Below are 24,371 nucleotides of genomic sequence, written 5' to 3' on the forward strand. Positions count from 1 at the left end.
AAATTTAGAAACAGGAACAGATATAGCCCTTGGTTCACTCCAGACCTGACTGCCCTTGATCAGCACAAAAACATCCTGTGGCGTTCTGCATTAGCATCGAATAGCCCCCGCGATATCCAACTATTCAGGGAAGTTAGGAACCAATATACACAGGCAGTCCTTTTCTCTCTCTCTCCCCCTCTCTCTCTCTCTCCCCCTCTCTCTCTCTCTCCCTCTCTCCCCCTCTCTCTCTCTCTCTCTCTCTCTCTCTCTCTCTCTCTCTCTCTCTCTCTCTCTCTCTCTCTCTCTCTCTCTCTCTCTCTCTCTCTCTCTCTCTCCCTCTCCCTCTCTCTCTCCCTCTCCCTAATTTCAATTTTATGGCATGGGAAACCTATGTTTACATTTCCAAAGCAAGTGAAATTGATAATAAACAAAAGTGAAATAAACAAAAAAATGAACAGTAAACATTACACTCACCAAAGTTCCAAAAGAATATACATGTAAAATGTCATATTATGTCTATATACAGTGTTGTAAAGGTATGCAAATAGTTAAAGTGCAAAAGGGAAAATAAATAAACATAAATATGGGTTGTATTTACAATGGTGTTTGTTCTTCACTGGTTGTGATTTTCTCGTGGTAACAGGTCATACATCTTGCTGCTGTGAATGAACACTTTCTCTCTCTCTCTGTCTCTCTCTCTCTTCTCCAGATTGGAGACATTACCCTACACAATCCCTAACGCAACACGCTACGTTACCACACAGCTATAAACACACGATAACAAAGGGTTTGTTTGTCTGGAAGTGTGTGTGTGTGTGTGTGTGGAAGTCATTATGGGTGTACTACAGTTTCTGATCTCAGGACAATACACAGCCCAGATGATGATGAGGCAAACGGAACTCCTCTTCTTCATATCCTGACAGGAAATACCTCATCTCCCAGACACCAGTTCACGTCAGGTTAGTGCAATCTGGAATCCTTGGGAACGTCTCCTACCCTTATTAACACTAACCCTTACCTTAATCATTACTTAATCGTTTAAATGTTCAACTTAAGTGGGGTGATGTCAGAGTTGTGGATGTTCAAAAGATCCCATTTAGACTTTTCTGTCCACTTTATGAGGTTTGGGGATAATAACTGTAATAATTTAACCCCAGTTTAATGGCAGCCATATAATAATGGAACTCCAGTTTAATAGCAGCCATATAATAATGGACCCCCAGTTTAATAGCAGCCATATAATAATGGACCCCCAGCTTAATGGCAGCCATATAATAATGGACCCCCAGTTTAATGGCAGCCATATAATAATGGAACCCCAGTTTAATAGCAGCCATATAATAATGGACCCCCAGTTTAATAGCAGCCATATAATAATGGAACCCCAGTTTAATGGCAGCCATATAATAATGGACCCCCAGTTTAATAGCAGCCATATAATAACGGACCCCCAGTTTAATAGCAGCCATATAATAATGGACCCCCAGTTTAATGGCAGCCATATAATAATGGAACCCCAGTTTAATGGCAGCCATATAATAATGGACCCCCAGTTTAATAGCAGCCATATAATAATGGACCCCCAGTTTAATAGCAGCCATATAATAATGGAACCCCAGTTTAATAGCAGCCATATAATAATGGAACCCCAGTTTAATAGCAGCCATATAATAATGGACCCCCAGTTTAATGGCAGCCATATAATAATGGAACCCCAGTTTAATGGCAGCCATATAATAATGGACCCCAGTTTAATAGCAGCCATATAATAATGGACCCCCAGTTTAATAGCAGCCATATAATAATGGACCCCCAGTTTAATGGCAGCCATATAATAATGGACCCCCAGTTTAATGGCAGCCATATAATAATGGACCCCCAGTTTAATGGCAGCCATATAATAATGGACCCCCAGTTTAATAGCAGCCATATAATAATGGACCCCCAGTTTAATAGCAGCCATATAATAATGGACCCCCAGTTTAATGGCAGCCATATAATAATGGATCCCAGTTTAATGGCAGCCATATAATAATGGAACTCCAGTTTAATGGCAGCCATATAATAATGGAACCCCAGTATAATGGCAACCATATAATAATGGAACCCCAGTTTAATAGCAGCCATATAATAATGGAACCCCAGTTTAATGGCAGCCATATAATAATGGACCCCCAGTTTAATGGCAGCCATATAATAATGGACCCCCAGTTTAATAGCAGCCATATAATAATGGAACCCCAGTTTAATAGCAGCCATATAATAATGGACCCCCAGTTTAATAGCAGCCATTTAATAATGGACCCCCAGTTTAATAGCAGCCATATAATAATGGACCCCCAGTTTAATGGCAGCCATATAATAATGGATCCCAGTTTAATGGCAGCCATATAATAATGGAACTCCAGTTTAATGGCAGCCATATAATAATGGAACCCCAGTTTAATAGCAGCCATATAATAATGGAACCCCAGTTTAATGGCAGCCATATAATAATGGACCCCCAGTTTAATGGCAGCCATATAATAATGGACCCCCAGTTTAATAGCAGCCATATAATAATGGAACCCCAGTTTAATAGCAGCCATATAATAATGGACCCCCAGTTTAATAGCAGCCATATAATAATGGAACCCCAGTTTAATAGCAGCCATATAATAATGGAACCCCAGTTTAATGGCAGCCATATAATAATGGAACCCCAGTTTAATGGCAGCCATATAATAATGGACCCCAGTTTAATAGCAGCCATATAATAATGGAACCCCAGTTTAATAGCAGCCATATAATAATGGAACCCCAGTTTAATAGCAGCCATATAATAATGGAACCCCAGTTTAATGGCAGCCATATAATAATGGAACCCCAGTTTAATAGCAGCCATATAATAATGGACCCCCAGTTTAATAGCAGCCATATAATAATGGAACCCCAGTTTAATAGCAGCCATATAATAATGGACCCCCAGTTTAATGGCAGCCATATAATAATGGAACCCCAGTTTAATGGCAGCCATATAATAATGGACCCCCAGTTTAATAGCAGCCATATAATAATGGACCCCCAGTTTAATAGCAGCCATATAATAATGGACCCCCAGTTTAATGGCAGCCATATAATAATGGATCCCAGTTTAATGGCAGCCATATAATAATGGAACACCAGTTTAATGGCAGCCATATAATAATGGAACCCCAGTTTAATGGCAGCCATATAATAATGGAACCCCAGTTTAATAGCAGCCATATAATAATGGAACCCCAGTTTAATGGCAGCCATATAATAATGGACCCCCAGTTTAATGGCAGCCATATAATAATGGACCCCCAGTTTAATAGCAGCCATATAATAATGGAACCCCAGTTTAATAGCAGCCATATAATAATGGACCCCCAGTTTAATAGCAGCCATATAATAATGGAACCCCAGTTTAATAGCAGCCATATAATAATGGAACCCCAGTTTAATGGCAGCCATATAATAATGGAACCCCAGTTTAATGGCAGCCATATAATAATGGACCCCAGTTTAATAGCAGCCATATAATAATGGAACCCCAGTTTAATAGCAGCCATATAATAATGGACCCCCAGTTTAATGGCAGCCATATAATTAATGGACCCCCAGTTTAATAGCAGCCATATAATAATGGACCCCCAGTTTAATGGCAGCCATATAATAATGGACCCCCAGTTTAATAGCAGCCATATAATAATGGAACTCCAGTTTAATAGCAGCCATATAATAATGGACCCCCAGTTTAATGGCAGCCATATAATAATGGACCCCCAGTTTAATGGCAGCCATATAATAATGGACCCCCAGTTTAATAGCAGCCATATAATAATGGACACCCAGTTTAATGGCAGCCATATAATAATGGACCCCCAGTTTAATGGCAGCCATATAATAATGGACCCCCAGTTTAATGGCAGCCATATAATAATGGATCCCCAGTTTAATGGCAGCCATATAATAATGGATCCCCAGTTTAATAGCAGCCATATAATAATGGACCCCCAGTTTAATAGCAGCCATATAATAATGGACCCCCAGTTTAATGGCAGCCATATTGAACACTGAAATTGTTGGATCGACCGGCTCTACTCCGCCCACCCACCTAGAACTGTGTCGAGTCAACATTTATTTGATTGACGTTGATATCTTTCAATAACAGGGTTGCCAAAAACGAGTTGTTGACATCTATGAAGACTACACTACACTTCATAAAAAAAGGGTGCCAAAAGGATTATTCGGCTGTCCCCATAGCAGAAACCTTAGGTTCCAAGTAGAACCCTTTTGGGTTCCATGTAGAATCCTCTGTGTTCTACATGGAACCCAAAAGGGTTCTACCTGGACCTGAAAGGGTTCTACATGGAACCCACAAGGATTATTCTAAGGGGTTCTCCTATGGGGACAGCAGAATAATCCTTTTAGGTTCTAGTCAGCTCCTTTTAAAAAAATAGATATATTTATTTAACTAGTGAGGAACAAATTCTTATTTACGAAGACGGCCTAGGAACAGTGGGTTAACTACCTTGTTCAGCGGCAGAACGACAGATTTTTACCTTGTCAGCTCGGTGATTTGATCCACCAACCTTTCGGTTACTAGTCCAACGCTCTAACCACTAGACTACCTGCCGCCCCCTCTAACTACTAAACTACCTGCCTCCTCCCCCCTCTAACCACTAGACTACCTGCCGCCCCCTCTAACTACTAAACTACCTGCCTCCTCCCCCCTCTAACCACTAGACTACCTGCCTCCTCAACCCCTCTAACCACTAGACTACCTGCCTCCTCCCCCCTCTAACCACTAGACTACCTGCCTCCTCCCCCCTCTAACCACTAGACTACCTGCCTCCTCTAACCACTAGACTACCTGCCTCCTCCCCCCTCTAACCACTAAACTACCTGCCTCCTCCCCCCTCTAACCACTAGACTACCTGCCTCCTCCCCCCTCTAACCACTAGACTACCTGCCTCCTCTAACCACTAGACTACCTGCCTCCTCCCCCCTCTAACCACTAAACTACCTGCCTCCTCTAACCACTAGACTACCTGCCTCCTCCCCCCTCTAACCACTAGACTACCTGCCTCCTCCCCCCTCTAACCACTAGACTACCTGCCGCCCCCTCTAACTACTAACGTACCTGCCTCCTCCCCCCTCTAACCACTAGACTACCTGCCTCCTCCCCCCTCTAACCACTAGACTACCTGCCTCCTGCCTCCTCCCCCCTCTAACCACTAGACTACCTGCCTCCTGCCTCCTCCCCCCTCTAACCACTAGACTACCTGCCTCCTCCCCCCTCTAACCACTAGACTACCTGCCTCCTGCCTCCTCCCCCCTCTAACCACTAGACTACCTGCCTCCCCATAGCTCTTTTCTTTCTAAGGGTTCATGATCATCGTCTAAAAATCGTACTTGAACTCTTGATGCTGTTGGCTTTTTCCGATCCTCAGGTCTTCCAGCTGCTCACTGTATTTGGTACAGTCAATGAACCAAGTCATTCAAAACAGGCAGCATTATAGTAAATAACTCAAGGTAGGTCAACCTGCATCCTATTAAACTAAAGCTGCATTTGGTACCAATGACCTTGAACTGTTCACTTTATTAAATGTCTAGTGTGACTTAAGCATTCCAGGTGAAGCTGGTTGAGAGAACGCCAAGAGTGTGCAAAGCTGTCATCAAGGCAAAGGGTGGCTACTTTGAATAATCTCAAATATAAAATATAGTTTGATTTGTTTAACACTTTTTTGGTTACCACATGATTCCATATGTGTTATTTCATAGTGTTGATGTCTTCACTATTATTCTACAATGTAGAAAATAGTAACAAAAAAAAAAAACCCTTGAACGAGTAGAGGTTGTAAAACTTTTGAACGGTAGTCTACATCCATATGTGATCTCTGTGGGAATTGAACCAACCATCATGCTCTTACAAACTGAGCCATACAGTTCAACTAACCTCTACTGTTTACAAACTGAGCCATACAGTTCAACTAACCTCTACTGTTTACAAACTGAGCCATACAGTTCAACTAACCTCTACTCTTTACAAACTGAGCCATACAGTTCAACTAACCTCTACTCTTTACAAACTGAGCCATACAGTTCAACTAACCTGTACTCTTTACAAACTGAGCCATACAGTTCAACTAACCTCTACTGTTTACAAACTGAGCCATACAGTTCAACTAACCTCTACTGTTTACAAACTGAGCCATACAGTTCAACTAACCTCTACTGTTTACAAACTGAGCCATACAGTTCAATTAACCTCTACTGTTTACAAACTGAGCCATACAGTTCAACTAACCTCTACTGTTTACAAACTGAGCCATACAGTTCAATTAACCTCTACTGTTTACAAACTGAGCCATACAGTTCAACTAACCTCTACTGTTTACAAACTGAGCCATACAGTTCAACTAACCTCTACTGTTTACAAACTGAGCCATACAGTTCAACTAACCTCTACTGTTTACAAACTGAGCCATACAGTTCAACTAACCTCTACTGTTTACAAACTGAGCCATACAGTTCAACTAACCTCTACTGTTTACAAACTGAGCCATACAGTTCAATTAACCTCTACTCTTTACAAACTGAGCCATACAGTTCAACTAACCTCTACTGTTTACAAACTGAGCCATACAGTTCAACTAACCTCTACTGTTTACAAACTGAGCCATACAGTTCAACTAACCTCTACTGTTTACAAACTGAGCCATACAGTTCAACTAACCTCTACTGTTTACAAACTGAGCCATACAGTTCAACTAACCTCTACTGTTTACAAACTGAGCCATACAGTTCAATTAACCTCTACTCTTTACAAACTGAGCCATACAGTTCAACTAACCTCTACTGTTTACAAACTTCTCTCTCCTTGACACGTCTCTATTCCTGACCTACCTGTATGTTGAGTCGTCCTCTGTGTGCTCCCAGACCGTAGCGTCTCATCGTGGAGGCATGGAGCTGGAAGTCATCAATCTTCAGGGTCTCCAGTCCCATGGGAGGGCATTCTGAAGAAACAAAACCACATGGTTAGTACTGTGAAGGAACTAAACCACATGGATAGTACTGTGAAGGAACTAAACCATATGGTTAGTACTGTGAAGGAACTAAACCATATGGTTAGTACTGTGAAGGAACTAAACCACATGGATAGTACTGTGAAGGAACTAAACCACATGGTTAGTACTGTGAAGGAACTAAACCACATGGTTAGTACTGTGAAGGAACTAAACCACATGGTTAGTACTGTGAAGGAACTAAACCACATGGATAGTACTGTGAAGGAACTAAACCACATGGTTAGTACTGTGGTCTACAGTCCAATGGAAGGGCATTCTGATTGGTTAGTACTGTGGAACCATTATCAGGGCTGACCAATAACAAGAGTAGGAAGATGAGACTGCTAAGATGCTGGAATGAGAGCCACACCAATCAACACCCCCCCCCCCACACACACACACCACACACCACACACACCACACACCCACACACACACACACACACACACACACACACACACACACACACACACACACACACACACACACACACGGCTGCGTGGCAAAACACGACTCCATCATCAAGTTTGTTGACAACCCGACAGTGGTAGGCCTGATCAGAGACAACAATGAGACAGCCTACAGGGAGGAGGTCAGAGACCTGGCAGTGCGTTGTCTGGACAACAATCTCTCCCTCAACGTCAGCAAGACCAAGGAGCTGATGGTGGACTACAGGAAACAGGGGGGTGCACGGCCCCATCCACATTGACGTGGCTGAAGTGGAGAAGGTCAATAGCTTCAAGTTCCTTGGCGTGCACATCAGCGAGGACCTGACAGGGACACATCACAGCGACTGAAGAAATTTGGCACGGCCCCTCAGATCCTCAAGAACGTCTATAGATGCACCATTGAGAGCATCTTGTCTGGCTGCATCACCGCCTGGTACGGCAACTGCACCGGCCTCAACCACAAGAGGGTGGTGCGGACGGCCCAGTACATCACTGGGAGTGAGCTCCCTGCCCCACAGGATATTTACACCAGGCGTCTCAGGAAGGCCCGGACGATCATCAAGGACTCCAGTCACCCTAGCTACGAACTGTTCACTCCGTTACCATCTGGCAGACGATATCGGAGTGTCGGGCCTCGGACCAATAGGCTCTGAGACAGCTTCTACCAGAAGGCATTTAGACTGCTGAACAGATAACCCCAGCTGTCTACCGGCTCAGACCTGCTGTTCATATGCACTTTAGAGACTATTCCCATTGACTCTCCATACAGACACACACACACACACACAGTCTTCGCTGCTGTGTGCCAAGACACTGCCCTACCAAGACACTGCTCTGCCAAGACACTGCCCTACCAAGTTACTGCTCTACCAAGACACTGCCCTACCAAGTTACTGCCCTACCAAGACACTGCCCTACCAAGACACTGCCCTACCAAGACACTGCCCTACCAAGTTACTGCCCTACCAAGACACTGCCCTACCAAGTTACTGCTCTACCAAGACACTGCCCTACCAAGTTACTGCTCTACCAAGACACTGCCCTACCATGACACTGCCCTACCAAGTTACTGCTCTACCAATACACTGCCCTACCAAGTTACTGCTCTACCAAGACACTGCCCTACCAAGACACTGCCCTACCAAGTTACTGCCCTACCAAGACACTGCCCTACCAAGTTACTGCTCTACCAAGACACTGCCCTACCAAGACACTGCTCTACTAAGTTACTGCCCTACCAAGACACTGCCCTACCAAGTTACTGCTCTACCAAGACACTGCCCTACCAAGTTACTGCCCTACCAAGACACTGCTCTACCAAGTTACTGCCCTACCAAGACACTGCCCTACCAAGTTACTGCCCTACCAAGACACTGCCCTACCAAGTTACTGCCCTACCAAGACACTGCCCTACCAAGTTACTGCTCTACCAAGACACTGCCCTACCAAGTTACTGCTCTACCCAGGCACTGCCCTACCAAGACACTGCCCTACCAAGTTACTGCCCTACCAAGACACTGCCCTACCAAGTTACTGCTCTACCAAGACACTGCCCTACCAAGACACTGCCCTACCAAGTTACTGCCCTACCAAGACACTGCCCTACCAAGTTACTGCTCTACCAAGACACTGCCTTACCAAGTTACTGCCCTACCAAGACACTGCCCTACCAAGTTACTGCTCTACCAAATTACTGCTCTACCAAGTTACTGCTCTACCAAGACACTGCCCTACCAACACACTGCTCTACCAAGACACTGCTCTGCCAAGACACTGCCCTACCAAGTTACTGCTCTACCAAGACACTGCCCTACCAAGACACTGCCCTACCAAGTTACTGCCCTACCAAGACACTGCCCTACCAAGTTACTGCCCTACCAAGACACTGCCCTACCAAGACACTGCCCTACCAAGACACTGCCCTACCAAGTTACTGCCCTACCAAGACACTGCCTTACCAAGTTACTGCCCTACCAAGACACTGCCCTACCAAGACACTGCCCTACCAAGACACTGCTCTACCAAGACACTGCCCTACCAAGACACTGCCCTACCAAGTTACTGCCCTACCAAGACACTGCCCTACCAAGTTACTGCCCTACCAAGACACTGCCCTACCAAGTTACTGCCCTACCAACACACTGCCCTACCAAGACACTGCCCTACCAAGACACTGCTCTGCCAAGACACTGCCCTACCAAGTTACTGCTCTACCAAGACACTGCCCTACCAAGTTACTGCCCTACCAAGACACTGCTCTACCAAGACACTGCCCTACCAAGACACTGCCCAACCAAGACACTGCCCTACCAAGTTACTGCCCTACCAAGACACTGCCCTACCAAGTTACTGCTCTACCAAGACACTGCCCTACCAAGTTACTGCTCTACCAAGACACTGCCCTACCAAGACACTGCCCTACCAAGTTACTGCTCTACCAAGACACTACCCTACCAAGACACTGCTCTACCAAGACACTGCCCTACCAAGACACTGCCCTACCAACTTACTGCCCTACCAAGACACTGCCCTACCAAGTTACTGCTCTACCAAGACACTGCCCTACCAAGACACTGCCCTACCAAGTTACTGCCCTACCAAGACACTGCCCTACCAAGTTACTGCTCTACCAAGACACTGCCCTACCAAGTTACTGCCCTACCAAGACACTGCCCTACCAAGTTACTGCTCTACCAAGACACTGCCCTACCAAGTTACTGCCCTACCAAGACACTGCCCTACCAAGACACTGCCCTACCAAGACACTGCCCTACCTAGTTACTGCCCTACCAAGACACTGCCTTACCAAGTTACTGCCCTACCAAGACACTGCCCTACCAAGTTACTGCCCTACCAAGACACTGCCCTACCAAGTTACTGCCCTACCAAGACACTGCCCTACCAAGTTACTGCTCTACCAAGACACTGCCCTACCAAGTTACTGCTCTACCAAGACACTGCCCTACCAAGACACTGCCCTACCAAGTTACTGCCCTACCAAGACACTGCCCTACAAAGTTACTGCTCTACCAAGACACTGCCCTACCAAGACACTGCCCTACCAAGTTACTGCCCTACCAAGACACTGCCCTACCAAGTTACTGCTCTACCAAGACACTGCCCTACCAAGTTACTGCCCTACCAAGACACTGCCCTACCAAGTTACTGCTCTACCAAATTACTGCTCTACCAAGTTACTGCTCTACCAAGACACTGCCCTACCAACACACTGCTCTACCAAGACACTGCTCTGCCAAGACACTGCCCTACCAAGTTACTGCTCTACCAAGACACTGCCCTACCAAGACACTGCCCTACCAAGACACTGCCCTACCAAGACATTGCCCTACCAAGTTACTGCCCTACCAAGACACTGCCCTACCAAGACACTGCCCTACCAAGACACTGCCCTACCAAGTTACTGCCCTACCAAGACACTGCCTTACCAAGTTACTGCCCTACCAAGACACTGCCCTACCAAGACCCTGCCCTACCAAGACACTGCTCTACCAAGACACTGCCCTACCAAGACACTGCCCTACCAAGTTACTGCCCTACCAAGACACTGCCCTACCAAGTTACTGCCCTACCAAGACACTGCCCTACCAAGTTACTGCCCTACCAAGACACTGCCCTACCAAGACACTGCCCTACCAAGACACTGCTCTGCCAAGACACTGCCCTACCAAGTTACTGCTCTACCAAGACACTGCCCTACCAAGTTACTGCCCTACCAAGACACTGCCCTACCAAGACACTGCCCTACCAAGACACTGCCCTACCAAGACACTGCCCTACCAAGTTACTGCCCTACCAAGACACTGCCCTACCAAGTTACTGCTCTACCAAGACACTGCCCTACCAAGTTACTGCTCTACCAAGACACTGCCCTACCAAGACACTGCCCTACCAAGTTACTGCTCTACCAAGACACTACCCTACCAAGACACTGCTCTACCAAGACACTGCCCTACCAAGACACTGCCCTACAAACTTACTGCCCTACCAAGACACTGCCCTACCAAGTTGCTGCTCTACCAAGACACTGCCCTACCAAGACACTGCCCTACCAAGTTACTGCCCTACCAAGACACTGCCCTACTAAGTTACTGCTCTACCAAGACACTGCCCTACCAAGTTACTGCCCTACCAAGACACTGCCCTACCAAGTTACTGCTCTACCAAGACACTGCCCTACCAAGTTACTGCCCTACCAAGACACTGCCCTACCAAGACACTGCCCTACCAAGACACTGCCCTACCAAGTTACTGCCCTACCAAGACACTGCCTTACCAAGTTACTGCCCTACCAAGACACTGCCCTACCAAGTTACTGCCCTACCAAGACACTGCCCTACCAAGTTACTGCCCTACCAAGACACTGTCCTACCAAGTTACTGCTCTACCAAGACACTGCCCTACCAAGTTACTGCTCTACCAAGACACTGCCCTACCAAGACACTGCCCTACCAAGTTACTGCCCTACCAAGACACTGCCCTACCAAGTTACTGCTCTACCAAGACACTGCCCTACCAAGACACTGCCCTACCAAGTTACTGCCCTACCAAGACACTGCCCTACCAAGTTACTGCTCTACCAAGACACTGCCCTACCAAGTTACTGCCCTACCAAGACACTGCCCTACCAAGTTACTGCTCTACCAAGACACTGCCCTACCAAGTTACTGCTCTACCAAGACACTGCCCTACCAAGACACTGCCCTACCAAGTTACTGCTCTACCAAGACACTACCCTACCAAGACACTGCTCTACCAAGACACAGCCCTACCAAGACACTGCCCTACCAACTTACTGCCCTACCAAGACACTGCCCTACCAAGTTACTGCTCTACCAAGACACTGCCCTACCAAGACACTGCCCTACCAAGTTACTGCCCTACCAAGACACTGCCCTACCAAGTTACTGCTCTACCAAGACACTGCCCTACCAAGTTTCTGCCCTAACAAGACACTGCCCTACCAAGTTACTGCTCTACCAAGACACTGCCCTACCAAGTTACTGCCCTACCAAGACACTGCCCTACCAAGACACTGCCCTACCAAGACACTGCCCTACCAAGTTACTGCCCTACCAAGACACTGCCTTACCAAGTTACTGCCCTACCAAGTTACTGCTCTACCAAGACACTGCTCTACCAAGACACTGCCCTACCAAGACACTGCTCTACCAAGACACTGCCCTACCAAGACACTGCTCTACCAAGACACTGCTCTACCAAGACACTGCTCTACCAAGACACTGCTCTGCCAAGACACTGCTCTACCAAGACACTGCCCTACCATGACACTGCTCTACCAAGACACTGCTCTGCCAAGACACTGCTCTACCAAGACACTGCCCTACCAAGACACTGCTCTGCCAAGACACTGCCCTACCAAGACACTTCTCTACCAACACACTTCTCTACCAAGACACTGCTCTACCAAGACACTGCTCTACCAAGACAGTTGACATAATACATTCACAATGCATACTATATATCATATTGTCTACATATTCAAAATATTTTATATATTTTATATATTCTATACAGTATATTCTACAGATTCTATACATTCTAGAAATTCTATATATTCTATAGATTCTACAGATTCTATAGATTCCCCATATTCTACAGATTCTATACATTCTACACATTCTATATATTCTACACATTCTATATATTCTACAGATTCTACATATACTACAGATTCTATATATTCTGCAGATTCTATATATTCTAAATATTCTACAGATTCTATATATTCTACATATTCTATACATTCTACAGATTCTACATTTTCAACATATTCTACATATTCTATAGATTCTACACATTTTAAAGATTCTACATATTTTATGGATTCTACATATCCTATAGATTGTACATATAGCACAGATTCTACAGATTCTATATATTCTACATATTCAATAGATTCTACATATTCTGTGGATTGTACATGTTCTATAGATTCTACATATTGTAAAGATTCTACATATTTTATAGATTCTACACTTTCTTCAAATTCTATAGATTCGACATATTCTAAATATTCAAAAGATTCTACAGATGTTTTATAGATTCTACATATTCTAAAGATTCTACATATTTTATAGATTCTACATATTCTATGGATTCTACATATTCTATATATTGTTAATATTGTACATATTCTATATATTCTACATATACTATATAATATATATTCTAAATATTCTACATATTCTACATATTCTATATATTGTACATATTCTAAATAATCTACATATTCTACAGATTCTACATATTCTACAGATTCTACATATTCTATACATTCTACATATTCTACAGATTCTACATTTTCTAAATATTCTATATATTCTACATATTATATATATTCCAGATATTCTAAAAAATGTAAATATTGTACATATTTTAGATATTCCACATATTCAATAGATTCTACAAATTCTGTGGATTGTACATGTTCTATAGATTCTACATATTCTAAAGATTCTACATATTTTATAGATTCTACATATTCTACATATATTTTAGATTCTACACTTTCTTCAAATTCTATAGATTCGACATATTCTAAATATTCTAAAGATTCTACATATGTTTTATAGTTTCTACATATTCTAAAGATTCTACATATTTTATAGATTCTACATATTCTATGGATTCTACATATTCTATATATTGTTAGTATTGTACATATTCTATATATTCTACATATACTATATAATATATATTCTAAATGTTCTACATATTCTACATATTCTATATATTGTACATATTCTAAATAATCTACATATTCTACAGATTCTACATATTCTACAGATTCTACAGATTCTACATTTTCTAAATATTATATATATTCTACATATTATATATATTCCAGATATTCAAAAAAATATAAATATTGTACATATTTTATATATTCCACATATTCTATATATTGTACATATTCTAAATAATCTTCATATTCTACAGATTCTATAGATTCTATATATTCTACAGATTCTATAGATTCTATATATTCTACAGATTCTATATATTCTATGGATTCAACATATTCCACCACAAGCAACCAGTTATTACTATGCATACTACTTTTTTACTACTTACTTGAAATATTTGGGATTTGACGTTTGATTATTATTGATATTTGTACTGCACTGTTGAGGAAAGCTTGCCAGTAAGCATTTCACTGCACTGTTAATACCTGCTGTAACCTGTGTATGTGACTAATAAACTTTGATTTGATTTGGCAAACACACACTGAGCAAAACACATGAGAAACACTGATGTGACAGGGTCATATGTTCACCTGTGGTCAATTAAACACCTTCACAAATAACCAGACAAGACATGTTGTCAAGGTCTAGGAAATCAAAACAATAAGGTCTAGCAAAATGTCTTCACTGACATTTTCAACCTCTCCCTGTCCGAGTCTGTAATACCAACAGGTTTAAAGGATACTACCATAGTCCCTGTGTCCAAGAACACTAAGGTAACCTGCCTAAATGACTACAGACCCGTAGCACTCACAGCTGTAGCCATTAAGTGCTTTGAAAGGCTGGTCATGGCTCACATCAACACCATCATCCCAAAACCCTAGATCCACTCCAATTTGTATACCGCCCCAACAGATCCACTGATGATGCAATCTCTATTGCATTCCACACTGCCCTTTCCCACCTGGACAAAAGGAACACCTATGCAAGAATGCTATTCATTGACTACAGCTCAGCGTTCAACACCATAGTGCCTTCAAAGCTCATCAATAAGCTAAAGACCCTGGGACTAAACACCTCCCTCTGCAACTGGATCCTGGACTTCCTGACGGGCCGCCCCCAGGTGGTAAGGGTAGCTACAGCTCAGCATTCAATGAGGTAATAACACATCCGCCTCGCTGATCCTCAACACAAGGGTCCCTCAGGGGGGTGTGCTCAGTCCCCTCCTGTACTCCCTGTTCACTCATGACTGCACGGCCAGGCACGACTCCAACACCATCATTAAATTTGCCGATGACACAACAGTGGTAGGCCTGATCACCGACAACAACGAGACGGCCATAGGGAGGAGGTCAGAGACCTGGTCGTGTGGTGCCAGGACAACAACCTCTCACTCAACGTGATCAAGACAAAGGAGATGTTTGTGGCCTACAGGAAAAAGAAGACAGAGCACGTCCCCATTCTCATCGACAGGGCTGCTGCAGTGGAGCAGGTTGAGAGCTTCAAGTTCCTTGGTGTCCACATCACCAACAAACTAACATGGTCCAAGCACACCATGACAGTCGTGAAGAGAGCACAAACCTATTCTCCCTCAGGAGACTGAAAAGATTTGGCATGGGTCCTCAGATCCTCAAAAGGTTCTACAACTGCACCATCGAGAGCATCCTGACTGGTTGCATCACCACCTGGTATGGCAACTGTTCGGCCTCCGACCACAAGGCACTACAGAGGGTAGTGCGAACGGCCCAGTACATCACTGGGGCCAAGCTTTCTGCCTTCTAGGACCTCTATACCAGGCGGTGTCAAAGACTCCAGCCACCCTAGTCATAGACTGTTCTCTCTGCTACCGCACGGCAAGCAGTACTGGAGTGCCAAGTCTAGGTCCAAGAGGCTTCTAAACAGCTTCTACCTCCAAGCCATAAGACTCCTGAACATCTAGTCAAATGGCTACCCAGACTATTTGTATTGCCCCCCCCCCCCCTCTCCACACCACTGCCACTCTCTGTTATCATCTATGCATAGTCACTTTAATAACTCTACCTACATGTACATACTACCTCAACTAACCGGTGCCCCCGCTCATTGACTCTGTACCGGCACCCACCTGTATATATTGTTATTTTTTACTGCTCCTTAATTACTTGTTACTTTTATCTCTTATTCTTATCCGTATTTTTTGGTGGGGGGAAACTGCACTGTTGGTTAAGGGCTCGTAAGTAAGCATTTCACTGTTAGGTCTACACCTGTTGTATTCTGCGCATGTGACTAATACATATATATAGTTTTTGGGGGGGATGAAGGAAAGAACAATGTGATTGGTGACTGTTGAACTGCTACAACTACATCAGTGTTTACAGAGATATAGATGCTCTGCTCACAGGATTAGGGACCATCGGTGTTTACAGAGATATAGATGCTCTGCTCACAGGATTAGGGATCATCGGTGTTTACAGAGATATAGATGCTCTGCTCACAGGATTAGGGCCCATCGGTGTTTACAGAGATATAGATGCTCTGCTCACAGGATTAGGGATCATCAGTGTTTACAGAGATATAGATGCTCTGCTCACAGGATTAGGGATCATCGGTGTTTATAGAGATATAGATGCTCTGCTCACAGGATTAGGGACCATCAGTGTTTACAGAGATATAGATGCTCTGCTCACAGGATTAGGGATCATCAGTGTTTACAGAGATATAGATGCTCTGCTCACAGGATTAGGGACCATCGGTGTTTATAGAGATATAGATGCTTTGCTCACAAGATTAGGGACCATCGGTGTTTATAGAGATATAGATGCTTTGCTCACAAGATTAGGGACCATCGGTGTTTACAGAGATATAGATGCTTTGCTCACAAGATTAGGGACCATCGGTGTTTACAGAGATATAGATGCTTTGCTCACAAGATTAGGGATCATCGGTGTTTACAGAGATATAGATGCTTTGCTCACAAGATTAGGGATCATCAGTGTTTACAGAGATATAGATGCTTTGCTCACAAGATTAGGGATCATCGGTGTTTACAGAGATATAGATGCTCTGCTCACAAGATTAGGGACCATCGGTGTTTACAGAGATATAGATGCTCTGCTCACAGGATTAGGGACCATCGGTGTTTACAGAGATATAGATGCTCTGCTCACAAGATTAGGGACCATCGGTGTTTACAGAGATATAGATGCTTTGCTCACAAGATTAGGGATCATCGGTGTTTACAGAGATATAGATGCTTTGCTCACAGGATTAGGGACCATCGGTGTTTACAGAGATATAGATGCTTTGCTCACAGGATTAGGGACCATCGGTGTTTACAGAGATATAGATGCTTTGCTCACAAGATTAGGGATCATCGGTGTTTACAGAGATATAGATGCTTTGCTCACAAGATTAGGGACCATCGGTGTTTACAGAGATATAGATGCTCTGCTCACAGGATTAGGGACCATCGGTGTTTACAGAGATATAGATGCTCTGCTCACAAGATTAGGGACCATCGGTGTTTATAGAGATATAGATGCTTTGCTCACAAGATTAGGGACCATCGGTGTTTACAGAGATATAGATGCTTTGCTCACAAGATTAGGGCCCATCAGTGTTTATAGAGATATAGATGCTCTGCTCACAAGATTAGGGCCCATCGGTGTTTATAGAGATATATAGATGCTCTGCTCACAGGATTAGGGATCATCGGGTGTGATCTGTGATTGTCCGACACATCTTCTAGAGAGTCCTGGACGAGGTGAGGTCGCCCAGTGAGAGACCCAGAGTTCAAATAAGTGATCTCTTGTGAATCCAAGTTCTGCTTCCCAAATGGCCCTCTAACTCCCTATGAAGTGCACTACTTTTGACCAGGGCCCCATAGGGTAAAGTAGTGCACTATAATAGCGAAAGAGGTCCATTTGGGAAGTAGACCACCAGATGGTCTAACAGCTTCTTGGTATTCATACAGCGTCTCAGAGGAGGATCTGAGATCAGTTTAGGTTTTTATATAATAATGGATAACATTATATGGACAAGGGGGGGGGGGGACCTGATCCAAGATCATCACTCCTACTCTGAGATGATTTGTGGATATGGGCCCATGATCGTGATGTTAGGAGGAGAGTAGACCACTCCAAACTAAACCACAGCTCTGGGAGATTTCAAAGCAGCTATTTCAGCCCGGGCATACGTCTGTTAGTACATGAAGCACGCCCTGCACATGGTTTCCAACACTCTGCTGTCTCACGGCCAAATGTATTATGTTTGCTACGTCAGAGGAGACAAGAGTTGGCTGTCACACATGAACAGGATGACAAGCTGAATTAGAAGCAGATGAGCAGTGACTATTGAATTCTTCACTTCTTCTGAAAAATATATGTGAATCTGTATGAAATGGTATGGTATGTTTCTCTGTATGAAATGGTATGGTATGTGTATCTGTATGGAATGGAATGGTATGTGTATCTGTATGGTATGGAATGGTATGTGTATCTGTATGGAATGGAATGTGTATCTGTATGGAATGGAATGGTATGTCTATCTATATGGAATGGAATGGAATGTGTATCTGTACGGAATGGTATGTGTATCTGTATGGTATGGAATGGAATGTGTATCTGTATGGAATGGAATGGTATGTGTATCTATATGGAATGGAATGGAATGTGTATCTGTATGGAATGGAATGTGTATCTGTATGGAATGGTATGTGTATCTGTATGGAATGGAATGGAATGTGTATCTGTATGGAATGGAATGGAATGTGTATCTGTATGGAATGGAATGGAATGTGTATCTGTATGGAATGGAATGGTATGTGTATCTGTATGGAATGGTATGTGTATCTGTATGGAATGGTATGTGTATCTGTATGGAATGGAATGTGTATCTGTATGGAATGGAATGTGTATCTGTATGGAATGGAATGTGTATCTGTAAGGAATGGAATGTGTATCTGTATAGAATAGAATGTGTATCTGTATGGAATAGAATGTGTATCTGTACGGAATGGAATGGAATGGAATGTGTATCTGTATGGAATGGAATGTGTATCTGTATGGTATGGAATGGTATGTGTATCTGTATGGAATGGAATGGAATGTGTATCTGTATGGAATGGAATGGAATGTGTATCTGTATGGAATGGAATGGAATGTGTATCTGTATGGAATGGTATGTGTATCTGTATGGAATGGAATGGTATGTGTATCTGTATGGAATGGAATGGTATGTGTATCTGTATGGAATGGAATCTGTATGGAATGGAATGGTATCTGTATGGAATAGAATGTGTATCTGTATGGAATGGTATGTGTATCTGTATGGAATGGAATGTGTATCTGTATGGAATGGAATGGTATGTGTATCTGTATGGAATGGAATGGAATGTGTATCTGTATGGAATGGAATGGAATGTGTATCTGTATGGAATGGAATGGAATGGTATGTGTATCTGTATGGAATGGTATCTGTATGGAATGGAATGGTATCTGTATGGAATGGAATGGTATCTGTATGGAATGGAATGGTATCTGTATGGAATGGAATGGAATGTGTATCTGTATGGAATGGAATGGAATGTGTATCTGTATGGAATGGAATGTGTATCTGTATGGAATGGAATGGAATGGAATGTGTATCTGTATGGAATGGTATGTGTATCTGTATGGAATGGAATGGAATGTGTATCTGTATGGAATGGAATGTGTATCTGTATGGAATGGAATGGTATGTGTATCTGTATGGAATGGAATGTGTATCTGTATGGAATGGAATGGTATGTGTATCTGTATGGAATGGAATGGAATGTGTATCTGTATGGAATGGAATGGAATGTGTATCTGTATGGAATGGAATGGAATGTGTATCTGTATGGAATGGAATGTGTATCTGTATGGAATGGAATGTGTATCTGTATGGAATGGAATGGAATGTGTATCTGTATGGAATGGAATGGAATGTGTATCTGTATGAAATAGAATGTGTATCTGTATGGAATAGTATTTGTATCTGTATGGAATGGAATGGTATGGGTATCTGTATGGAATGGAATGGAATGTGTATCTGTATGGAATGGAATGGTATGTGTATCTGTATGGAATGGAATGTGTATCTGTATGGAATGGTTTGTGTATCTGTATGGAATGGTATGTTTATCTGTATGGAATGGTTTGTGTATCTGTATGGAATGGTATGATTATCTGTATGGAATGGTTTGTGTATCTGTATGAAATAGAATGTGTATCTGTATGGAATCTCTCTGTCTCTCTCTCTCTACCTGTCTCTCTCTCTCTATCTGTCTCTCTCTCTACCTGTCTCTCTCTCTACCTGTCTCTCTCTCTACCTGTCTCTCTCTCTACCTGTCTCTCTCTCTCTCTACCTGTCTCTCTCTCTACCTGTCTCTCTCTACCAGCCTCTCTCTCTCTCTGGGGATCAACATCCGTCCTACTCTAACAGGAACAGAGAGACACATAAATCATATCCTGTGAGATCCAAAAACCACATACTGATATGATTAATAAAGCTCAGTCCATTTATCCCAGGCAAGCTTTATCAAATTGATTGAAACATTTTATCCTCTGTACGATACGAGTCTAATAGCTAACAAGCCTGCAGCTTACCCACCGGTGGGTCTGACCAATTAGTACGGTATTTACAGTACACAGGAAGGCAGCACCTGTGTTGCCCTTCCTATGACCCAGAGCTGACAAACCAACATTTACCGTGGGGAAAGGAAACACCAGCATAAAGTGTGTTAATAGGGCGTTGGGCCACCAGCAGCCAGAACAGCTTCAATCCACCTTGACATAGATTCTACAGGTGTCTGGAACTCTATTGTGACGTCATTCTTCCATGAGAAATTCCATCATTTAGTGTTCTGTTGATGACGGTGGGACAACGCCGTCTCAGGCGCCGGCTCCAGAATCTCCCATACAGGTTAATACGGGTTCATACGGGTTCATCCGGGTTCAGATCTGGTGATTGAGACGGCCATGGCATATGGCTAACATCGTTTTGATGCTCATCAAATCATTCAGTGACCACCAGTACCCTGTGGATGGGAGAATTTCCATCCTATTGGGGCATAGTGTGGCTCAGTTGGTAGAGCGTGGTGTTTGCAACGCCAGGGTCGTGGGTTCGATTCCCACGGGGGACCAGTATGGGACATTTTTTTTATGAAATGTATGCATTCACTACTGTAAGTCGCTCTGGATAAGAGTGTCTGCTAAATGACTAAAATGTAGCCATGGTAGCCAAAATAATGGCCTGCCCAGCATTTTAATACATGACCCTAAGCGTGATGGGATGTTAATCGCTTAATGAAGTCAGGAACCACACCTGTGTGGAAGCACCTGCTTTCAATATACTTTTGTATCCCTCATTTACTCAAATGTTTCTGTTCTGTTGGTAGTTACCTGTACACACACCAGCTGTATCCCAAATGGCACCATTCTCCCTATATAGTGCACTACTTTGTACCAGAGCCAACCCAAGCCCTATGGGCCCTGGTTAAAAATAGTGCACTAGATATACATGTAGTATCTTAATTTGCAGCAACAGGAAATGTAAATTATTATGTGGATTATAAATAATGGATATTGATACTTTTTTGTCGCAACGTCAAATTCAAGTCTGAAATTTCAAAGCGGAAACTTACAATCTTCAGAAGCCTTTTTTCTTCTGCAACAGGGTGATCAAATTAAGACGGTACATCTGTAGGGAACAAGGTGCCATTTGGGACACGACACAGTACCTAGACCCAGCGGTGTTTGTTCAGCGCGGCATCAGACCTCATTAGGGTCAACCTGAGCTCTCACAGCAGGCTTAACGTCCACTAAAAACAAGCAGAGAGACAGGGAGGGAGGGAGAGGGAGGGAGAGGGAGGGAGGGAGAGGGAGGGGGGAGAGGGAGGGAGAGGGAGAGAGGGAGAGAGGGAGAGAGAGAGAGAGAGAGAGAGAGAGAGAGAGAGAGAGAGAGAGAGAGAGAGAGAGAGAGAGAGAGAGAGAGAGAGAGAGAGAGAGAGAGACAGAGAGAGAGAGAGAGAGAGACAGAGACAGAGAGAGAGAGAGAGACAGAGAGAGAGAGACAGAGAGACAGAGAGACAGCGAGAGAGATACATTCCAAACGCCACACTCTTCCCTATATAGTGCACTACTTTTGACCAAAGACCTATTCCCTATGGGGGGCTCTGGTCAAAAGAAGTGCACTATATAGGGAATAGGGTGCCGTTTGGAACATAACCAGAGCACAAGCTAACAGGAAAAACAAACTGAAAAACAGAGTACATGCCATCCTGTCGAGCATGAATCAAATTGTTGCCTCCCAAATGGCATCCTATTCCCTACATGTTCCCTATGGGCCCTGGTCATTAGTACCCTACATGTTCCCTATGGGCCCTGGTCAAAAGTACCCTACATATTCCCTATGGGCCCTGGTCAAAAGTACCCTACATGTTCCCTATGGGCCCTGGTCAAAAGTACCCTACATATTCCCTATAGGCCCCGGTCAAAAGTACCCTACATATTCCCTATGGGCCCTGGTCAAAAGTACCCTACATATTCCCTATGGGCCCTGGTCATTAGTACCCTACATATTCCCTATGGGCCCTGGTCAAAAGTACCCTACATATTCCCTATGGGCCCTGGTCAAATTGAGGATTAGACATAATCTATGAAAAAGAGAGGATGTATTTTTTTTGTACAGATTTATAAATCCAGTCAGAATTGCAGAATTTAGACTAACTAAAAAAATATAATCCTTTAGTGTAAATAACAACAACACCAAAAAACGCACACATTATAATCCCTCCTTTGAGATGCTTGATATGGTCCCCAGTCTTGTGTCTTGGATACCTTGTAAATATAGGCCCAGAAGTACGCAGCCAATCAAGAGGATGGGGGAAGTGAGGGTGAATAAATCGAGCTACCAATATATTTTCGGCCCTCCGTGGAACGAGTTTGACACGTGGTGTAGAGAAACATCTAAACCGCTGTGAAATATCCTTTCAATAAACCACAATTATTTATATTTTCAGTTGTTGGAAGCTGGTGTACAAAACTGAAATTAAAAGACGCAAAAACAAAACTTAAGAACGGGAAGCGTAGATATAGCGCACGTAGAACAGATCTACCGCTTTTTTAGACTCGCTTTCAATGAGAATGACAGATCTATAACTACATTTCTATGTGAATTTGGTTCGGGTCATCCAAAAAGTAACATATTGCAGCTTTAAATGCAGTTCAAATGTCGTATGACTGAAATACTACGCAGATTGTCAACATATGAAGTGTAAAAAAATATGTTTTTGTTTGTATGATTAAATGCTGATCAAATGTCCCACGAAGGAAATTTAAATGTGTCTACATCCCCTTCAAATGTGAATTGCCATTAAATCTGTAGAGAAACATTATGGGGATGAATTCCAATCTGCTTTTAGGAGCTACACATTTGCATGCTGAGAATGGTAATATTAGGTAAAAAGTTAAATATGTAACATTTTCAAAATGTTCTTGAAATATTTGGAGGACGTCCAAGACAAGATAAAATGTATATTGCGTGAACATCAATGCAATATTATGTTAAACGTAAAACAGATATGCTATGAACATCATAAAAACGTACTTATTTGGAAATTGTGGAACATTGTGCAACATTGTGGGAATGTTCTGTGTAATCTATGTGAATATCACAACAATAATCTTGCAACATCCCAGGCAACTCCCAAAATGAAAAAAAAATTCTGGGAACCTTTAAAGATTCTGGTGTTCTGCCAACATTCTTGCAATATTATAGGAATGTCCTTTGTAACCTTAACTTAAACATTGTATGACTGAGTATATTTTGTGTTTTGGGAACTTATTTCTTGTAATGTACCCACACTGTTCCCACAACCTAATTAAATGCTTGAGGAACCGATTAAATAACTGAAAATACTGTTCTGTCAACATTATTGGAACATCAAAGGAATGTTTTGTGCACCCTGATACAAACATGATCTGAATGTCAGCACAATAGGACAGTTTCAGTGTTTTGGGAACCTATCTATTGTAATATCCCCATAATGTTCCCACAACCTAATGAAACATTCTGGGAACATTTAAAGAACAGATTAAATGTGTTCTAGGAATGTTCTAGCAACATCAGCTGAATGTTTT

The 24,371-nt window shown here is 43.0% G+C and overlaps 1 protein-coding gene across 1 annotated transcript in view; it reads right to left on the reverse strand.

The window, feature by feature from the left end:
- LOC115190092 (inactive carboxypeptidase-like protein X2) overlaps positions 1–24,371 on the reverse strand; it is a gene marked incomplete at its 5' end in the record, with an annotated part of 106,956 nt that overhangs the window by 71,615 nt on the left and 10,970 nt on the right. The window contains 1 exon segment of the mRNA XM_029748568.1: positions 6,898–7,007. Within this exon segment, the coding sequence (XP_029604428.1) occupies positions 6,898–7,007 (110 nt within the window).

This window comes from Salmo trutta, unplaced genomic scaffold, assembly GCF_901001165.1.
Source record: "Salmo trutta unplaced genomic scaffold, fSalTru1.1, whole genome shotgun sequence".
In the NCBI taxonomy this organism is placed as follows: Eukaryota; Metazoa; Chordata; class Actinopteri; order Salmoniformes; family Salmonidae; genus Salmo; species Salmo trutta.